This window comes from Vigna unguiculata, chromosome 8, assembly GCF_037176805.1.
Source record: "Vigna unguiculata cultivar grain cowpea cultivar isolate G323 ecotype 2 chromosome 8, ASM3717680v1, whole genome shotgun sequence".
NCBI lineage: Eukaryota > Viridiplantae > Streptophyta > Magnoliopsida > Fabales > Fabaceae > Vigna > Vigna unguiculata.
The window spans coordinates 19,060,548-19,069,218 of NC_140799.1; the positions used below are offsets into that span (position 1 = coordinate 19,060,548).

General features: G+C 34.9%; 1 protein-coding gene and 1 non-coding gene across 2 annotated transcripts; both read right to left on the reverse strand.

Moving 5' to 3' along the window:
• Nucleotides 1-4,088: 4,088 nt before the first annotated feature.
• LOC114194912 (uncharacterized) lies at nt 4,089-4,700 on the reverse strand. Its single transcript, XM_028085317.1, has one exon. The coding sequence runs from the start codon at nt 4,698-4,700 to the stop codon at nt 4,089-4,091; it is 612 nt and encodes a 203-aa protein (XP_027941118.1).
• Nucleotides 4,701-7,640: 2,940 nt separating this feature from the next.
• Nucleotides 7,641-7,747, reverse strand: LOC114195707 (small nucleolar RNA R71). The gene has a single exon (XR_003606540.1). It is a non-coding gene; the product is annotated as a small nucleolar RNA R71 (small nucleolar RNA).
• Nucleotides 7,748-8,671: the final 924 nt, after the last annotated feature.

The window sequence follows — 8,671 nt, forward strand, 5'->3', positions numbered from 1 at the left end:
GTTAGACTGTCCTTCAGAGTTTTCAATCTAACTGATTTTTCTTCATTTTTTTTTGTGTTCAAAGAATTTATGTTAATCCTTTTTAAGGTATGTGTCCCCTTTATTATAATTCTCCATGAAAAAGAAAACAAGGTTTATGGTGGAAGAGAGATGGAGAGGAAGATGAATTTGAGCAATTTCATGTATGCAAGACTATATGATGTTTCAAAAGACATGATAACAAATAAATTTTATTTCTTTATTCAATCCATTGATTTGACCAACGAATGTTTTATTATTTAGAAATATTCCAAGAAATTGGTGACAAGTAAAATGGGAAACAATTTGAATTAATTTTAGTGTATTTTTTTTTTGTTTTGTTTAAATTATTCATATGCATGTTATGTGTTGAAACTATGATCATGGTACCATGGATGACCACAAAATGGAATGCAATGCATGCTTGTGCCTTGCAGGACACTTATTCACTGATATGCTAATGAAATGCATGCTTATACCTTAGGAGGCATTTTTTTTTATAATGGTGTGATTGTGATGAATTTATTATTATATACAAGGAAAAGTGAGGGTAAAGGACGCAAATAGTCTCCCTTTAGTGTCTTTATTTAACATGGGTTTGATGCTTAAAGTTCTAAGGGAAAGTATATGTGCTCACAAGGATAGTTCCCTAATACCTAAATATCAAGGTCACTAGAGTTATGGCCCACTTCATGGCATTTCCCACGATAGTTGGTAAACAACAAGAAGTGGGAGTACTAATGAAGCAAACAAACTCTAGCTGGGGTTCTCACAATGACCACTTGGGAAGTACATCCACTGTGACACTGCTACACAATCCCCTCTAATTCTAAGTAACTCAGACCCGAGTATAGGGCCTCACTCATGTAATGAATAAAATGTGTGTGTGTGTGTATGAAGGGAGAACACAATGTATACCTAAATCCACACATGGCAATTATTCCAAATACAAAAATAAAGAAGAATGTACACATACAACTATTCTAAATATAAAAAAAAAATAAAAAAACACATACCAAAAAATAATGAGAAAGAAAAAATATGAAGAAAAACAACATCAATTTTGCACATCCAAATAAATTGTCTGACTCTCTAGCTTCCCAGTGGAGTCGCAATCTGTTGCAACCGAAATCACGATGGGACGGCAAACCAAAAATTAAAATTTGTAAAAAGAGGTTTTGGAGTCGCCACCATAATTATTATAGGAAACTATGGAAAACCTTTAAAAAAAAAGCAAGGTCTACGAAAAACCAGAATTTGGGTCCGGGAGTCGGTTACGTGTGTGGAAGGTATTAGCACCCCACAACGCTTTTTGAATTTTTGGGCCCAACGATGATTAATCCTCGCTCCTACGTATCTCTATGTGAATGGCGAATCAGGGTTACATAGTTCTTTATGAAAAATCTATTCGGAAAATTATTTGAAAATGATTTAATTTGTTTTACAATTTTGAAAATCTTTTTATTTAAATTTTAATATTATTTTAAAATTGGTGTCATGCGACGCGAGCGATCGGATAGACACTTCAAGTAAATTCTTTTTTTTTCTAATCTTTTATTTTTAATTTTTTTAATCATTTATAAATTTTTAATATTTTTTTAAAGTTATTTTAGAGTAGTTGTGGATGTCATTGCGACGTGAGCAACCAAATAGATATAAAAAAGTAAACAAAAAAGGTTATATTTTATTTTTAGATCATCTGTATATATTTTTAGAAAAAAGCAAAAGTCTAAATTGGATATCATGCGACGCGAGCGGCCGAGCAGACAATAAAGAAAGGGGAAAAAATATTTTTTATGATTAAAAAAAATCAAAATTGAAAAAAACTAAATGAAAAGATAAAAGAATTGAGAGTGACGTACCTTAACAAATTTTCAATATCTCCTCACCTTTTCTCTTTTCTTTTTTCTTTTGCTTCTTTTTCTAATATTTTTGTGTTTTTTTTTCCAATAGAGATAAAGATGAGAGATGTCTATGTGCGTGACAATGAGAGAAAGAGAGTGTAGAGAATGTTTTTTTCTTCTTTTTTCTACCTCCTTCAATATGTTTTTTATTTAAAGAGAGATCAGAAAGGAGGTGTGTATGTGGGAGTGGTGATGGGAAAGAATTTGAGAAGTGTAGAGAATCTTTTTTTCGGTCCCTTTTTCATATGACAAAGTACGTATTTATATTCACATATTGCAATCTGAGCCTTAATTGTAATGAATAATATAAGGAAGGAATTGGTTATGATAGCAACACATTATGAGAATCAAATCATAGTAAATCAGAGCACAAAATCAATTCCAAATTAGTAATATTGATTCTAACCATTAACAAATTAGAGCACAAAATCAAACTCAAATAGTAATATTGATTATAACCATTTGAAGAAATATTTCTTCTAATTATTAGAATCATATCACTAATTTCTCTTCCAGGAACAAGGGTAGAAAACAGGTTGAGTTGTTGGGCTCATGAGAAGGAGTGCGATAATTAATAACAAATTAGGCTCTTTCTTCTTTATTCCTTTTGTTTTCTCTTTTTTTCATCTCTCTTTTTTTTCTTTTTTTTCTAAAATTAAAGTTTGAAAATCTTTGAAGAAAATAATGTTTCACATTTTTTTTTATTTTTTGAAAATAAATTTATTTACCCGGACAAAATTGGGTGTTGACAGATGTGATTGCAAAATCAAAGTTAGAAACCCATATATAACTATATATATATATATATATATATATATATATATATATATATATATATATATATAAAAGTAAAATAATTGTATCTTTTATATTTTCTTACTAGCATTTTACAAGTAAGGGATTGGCGTTTTTCCTATCGGCATTTTATCGAAAGGGACTCCTAAAATGCTTGCTTGCATTTTACACGTAAGTGATCGACATCTTTCCTATTTGCATTTCGCAAATAGGGTCTTAAATGTTCTTATTACTTGTATTTTTAAAAGAAAGGGATTGAAATTCTCCCTATCCGCATTTATAGATAGGGTCTTCAATTTTCTTCTCACCAGCATTTTACAAGTTAGGGCTCAACATATTCCCTATATGCATTTTATAGATCGAGTCTTCAATTTTCTTCTTACCTACATTTTACAAGTAAGATAATGATAATTTACGATCCAAAAAAACTGGTAAGGCAAATGGGTGTCGCCTGGCGGGCAGTGCATAACCGCCAGGCGGTGCATAGCAAAAAACCCAGAAAATAGGCTTTGGGGCATGAGCCGCCTGGCGGGCCTTCAATGCCGCCAGGCGGTTTCTGGAAATTTCCAGAAAACGCAGAAAAAAACAGCAATCCTCCAATTTATACATTCCATCAAGTGCAGAACAACACGAAAAACATATGCATAACATATAACACACAAAATAAACTCCCCTAACCTGGATTAGCGCTTTCCTTTCCCAAAATTTTACTTCTTGAAAGCTCCAAGGTTCACCAATGGCTTCCTCTCAAATCACCCTCTTAAATCAACAAACCTTTCACTCTAGAACCACGTTCCTCTCTGCACTCTTGCTCCTCTCTGCACCTCCTTCAATTCCAGCTAATTAAACCCCCCTTTTTACCACTAATAAGCCTTATAATGGAGGTTTAAAAATGCTTAATGGTCAAAAACGAACTTAATGTTTAATGACCGTGTTGATTACCCCACAATTGTATGATACCTTCAGCCTTTTCAGCCATCCTTGGCTGTTAAGTTTACTAGGGTTTTCTTAACCTTTCAAATTCGAGACAAACCTAAAAATAGCCAAAAATAAAGTTTCATTTGGGTCCTCCAAGGTTTGAACCCACACTCATGCACATACTAACTCAATGCCTAACCATTGAACCAATTCATATTTCATGCTAACTTCTATGTTTTACGCATTATCACATTCTACACATAATCAGTGCATATTTAAAAATAATACCAAATTAATAACACATAAAATGGCGCATATAGGACTCGAACCCAAGTGCCCTCACCCATTTAAAGTACTCTCAACCACTTAAGCTAGTACTTTTTCACAACATAACATTCCGCATTTATTACCTTAAAGGTTCTCTTTACCCACATTTATCCAATAATTACTTAATTAATTATTTAATTTTTCCCGGGTCTTACCAGAAAATAGATGTGGATAGGATAACCTCATGCGATCCTCCATCTCCCAGGTCATCTCCTGAGTCCCCTCGTCCCAGAGCACCTTCATTGTCTTTATCTCCTTACCCCTCAAATGTTTAACTTGAGAGTCAAGGATGCGAACCGGTCCAGCTGGTATGGTCAAATCTTCCCGCACTTGTACATCATCAGCCTCTAGTACATGGTCTGGACTTGCAACGTATTTCCTCAACTGAGAAACATGAAATACATTGTGCAAGTTCACTAGATGAGGTGGCAAGGCAATTTCGTAGGCCGCCGGCCCAATTCTCCGCGTAATCTGGTAGGGTCCTATAAACCTCGGAGTCAACTTCCTCGATTTAAGAATCCTCCCAACTCCTGTGGTTGGGGTAACCCGTAGAAACACATGATCACCTTCATCAAACTCCAATGGCCGCCTTCTTTTATCAGCATAGGACTTCTGCCGACTCTGTGTGGCTCTCATTCGATCCTGGATTAATTTAACTTTTCCAGTTGTTTGCTGCAGAAATTCGGGACCAAGCATAAGGGCTTCCCCATCCTGATACCAACACAGCGGTTCATCCATGTGGTTCAACCATAAGATTCACAATGATTACAAAAGGCACTGGTAGGACAATGTGGTTTAAGGATAAGCGAGAAAGCGTAAATGATTTAGCAATTTAGGGTTTAGGGTTTAGGGTTTAGGGTTCACCAACCATCGGTACTGGACTCGATGTCCAAATCAACTTTTGGCCTAATGAACCAACCGACAACTTATAAAAATACATATATGTATTAGAGATATAGTTGTGGGATTATGCTTGTGAATAAGTTTGAAATGCAAATTTGGGGACGTTAAATAATTTATAATGTATGTTTTTATTGAATTTTGATAAACAAAGTTTTAGAATTTAATTTTTAATTCAATGACATGAAACCATCTTGATCATTAGGGAATTAGTGGTGAAACAATTTACATATGAATTTGGGTTAATGGAAGGGAAATAATTAAGAAAAGAGTGAGTAAACATTAAAGAAAATGCTAGGTATCAGAGTAATAGCTCAAACACTCACAACTAAAATAAAAGATGAAAATGAAATGAACAAAACAAATAATAGGCAAAAAAAATGTAATTTTATTAAAGAAAGAAAAATTACATATCATTCTCTCTAGTCCCAAAGAAAAAACAATGACAACCTCTCTCTTGTAAATAGAAAAAAATACAAGGAGAACTTAAAGGAGAAACTAACCTTCTCTCTTAAAGGAGAAATTAATCTTCTCTTTCTCTTAAAGGAGAAACTAATATTCTCTCTTAATTATTCTCCCAAACAATAAAGCAAAAGGAATTGATGCGTCATTATTTTCCCTTTATTCCATTGCGTTTTTATGTTCATCTTGATGGATGTTTGGTGCTTAATTGTCTATTTTTAGTGCATTTTCATCAATTGGGCTTCTTTGGGCCATTATTCCAAATTTTGATTCATTTGGCATTAATTGGTCTAATTTTCGTTTCTAGTTATCTTTAGGTATTTTATGAAGCAATTTTGGAGCTTAGATGCTAATCATAAGGTGAAGAGAGAGTTGCCATGTCATTCCAACATCATTGTCACGTCTACGCCATGTCAATTAGCCTGTCCACATCATTAGGCTATCATTTTGGGCCCAAAGTGACATTTTTGTAAGTTTGCAGCCATGAGTGGCATTTATGTATATATGAGTGGTAGAATTGAGGGAAACACGTTTTTGAGGGTTTTAAGAGGGTTTTGGAGACCTCTCTTATTCCTGATTCCGTTTTCACGTTTTATGGAGAGCACCCACTTGAGTTTTTTCATTTTTGGTGATTTTGAGACCATTGGAGCACCACCCAACTTAGGGATTTTGTCCCATTCAATCTAAATCGTGTTTGTTCACTCTTTCCTTACTTTTAAAATGCAATTTCGTTTCAGTTTGAGTTGTATTTCGAATTCCATGTCTAGATAAGCTTTTTGTATTGATTCCTTGAAGAAATTGAAATGAACCATGAGGTTGTTGTTCTTTTTCCAATTCTATTCTGGTTTGCCCTTCTTCAGGCTGCATTTTCATGGTAAAACACAAAATTGATGTATGCTTAATCTCAATTTCGTGTTTCTGCACATAAATTGACTTATAATCATGCTTAATGAGTATATGTTGTTCACAATATGCTTAATCTATGGGTGTTAGTTGCTTAAACTATGCTTTGCTTAATGGCATATTGAACTCGTGTTGTCTGTGATTGGTGAAATTTTAGTTGAATCAATGAATCAATATGTTTTGAAATTTGTTTAATTAAACTTTGCAATTACTTTTTGTTAATTTTGTGTTTGAATCTGAATCTGCCAAAACACCCCCCCTTTGTTAAATTTGGAACCTTTGATTGAAAATAATGATCATTGGGAGATGACCTTGGGTTAACTCTTGAGTATGACATTTATCAGTTTTATTTGGTTGGGTACTATCTCGATCAAATTTGGCGTCGTTGTTGGGGATCAACGTTTTCGATCAAATGTGTGTGTGTTGTTTCATGATGTTGGGTTAAGTGTGGTTAAAGTTTTATGTGCATTGTTTTGTGTTGTTATTATTTTATTTAGTGTTTCCATTGCACTGTTTTTGTTTCAGTGAATTTGTGTTGCTGTTAGAGCCATTCTAGTAGTAGTTGTAGTGAAAAGTTTGTGCAAGTTTTTAGCAAAACTTCAAATGACCATAACTTTTGCTTCGATTATCGAAATAGGCAAATTTTATATGCATTTGGGGTAGAATTTAATTTTCTTTGCAATGCTTACACGCTAGGAAGTAGGCCATTTCAGAATCTCCAAATAAATCCATTTTCCTATTTAACTGATTTTTTTCTTGGTTTTTTCCTATTTTTAGTCAATCTGGGGTACTTCGATTTATGCCATTTTTACCCCTGATTGACTTTTTGTTGACTTTTGTTGTTTTGGATGATTGGTGCATGACTAAGGGGAATCCTGGTATTTTATAAACATGTGGTCTTAAAATTGATAGGACCTTCCATAGAGGAGTTAGGCAACATAGGAATCCATCTCTACATCCTACATATTTTGTGATTTTTCCTGATTCTCATGATACTCTTGTTTCTAATCATTTTGTGCATACTGAGAATACTGAGCATTTTGATTTTCATTTTGATACTGATAACATGGCTCAACCTCCACCTTCACCTCATTAGAGGACAATGAGTGAGCTGACTACACCCAAGTTCACTTATGATTCCTTATGCATTCAGTATCCTGATGAGGAAGTGCCTTATGTGCTAAAAACTGAATTAATCCATTTGTTGCCAAAGTTTCACAGCCTTGCAGGTGAAGACCCCTGTAAGCACTTAACGTTGTTCCATGTTGTGTGTTCCACCATGAAGCACACAGATGTCCAAGAATATCATGTGTACTTGAAGGCTTTTCTTCATTCCTTGGAGGGCAATGCAAAAGATTGGTTGTATTACCTTGCACACAGATGTCCAAATTCTTCCTTGCTTCCAAGACCACAACCATAAGAAAGGAAATCTCTATCATCAAGCACCAATCTGGTGAGAGCCTATATGAATACTAGGAGAGGTTCAAGAATTTGTGTTCTAGTTGCCCCCACCACTAGATATATGAGCATTTGCTTCTTCAATATTTTTATGAAGGCTTACGCTATATGGATAGATTGATGCTGCGAGTGGTAGGCTCTTAGTAATTCAACCCTAACAACAACGAGCAAATTGATTGAGACATGATGCCATTGTTGTTAGAACGGTTCATGATGTAGGATCTGCCGAGTACACCAAGAAATTGGAGACCAAGATTGATGCTCTTACCACTTTAGTCAATGAACTTGTTGTAAATCAAAGCATGCACCTTCTACAACAAGAGTTTGTGGCATTTTCATTTCAGTTGATCATTTCACAAATTCTTGCCTAGCCTTGCCACAGGCCACAACATCTACACCTTCTGACACTCCTCAAGCCTATGTTGCCAACATTTTCAACAATAGGTTGTCCTAGCAACACTAGCAAAACAATGATTTATGAACTAACAGATACAATCCTGGTAGGAGGAATCACCCCAATTTGAGATGGGGCAACCAGGAACAAAAACAGGTTCAAAATGTGCAATCGCCTCCTCACTAACAATAAAGAGTTGCACCTGCACTTATTCCTGCACCCTCCTCAGCTCCTGCTGCACCTTTATCTTCTACATCATTAGAGAAGTTGGTAAGGATGATGACCCTTCAAAATATGCAATTTTAGTAGGATACTAGAGCATCCAGAGTTTGACAAATCAAATGGGGCATATGGCCACTAAGCTAAACCAAGCACTAGTTTAAACTTTTGACAAGTTGTCATCACAAACAGTTGAGAACCCCATAAATGTGAGTGCCATCACATTAAGGTCTGGGAAGCAGATTGAAGTTCCCACCACTAAGCCTACACCTGAAAGGGAAATTGACCCTACCACACTTCAAAGAAAGTGTGATGCCCATGCAGCCAGTACTTCCACATTTAGTGTACTTTATACACCTTCCACCTCTACTTT

Excerpts from the sequence above, each read along its gene's own strand:
- LOC114194912 (XM_028085317.1), bottom strand. The coding sequence starts at position 4,700 with ATGGATGAACCGCTGTGTTGGTATCAGGATGGGGAAGCCCTTATGCTT.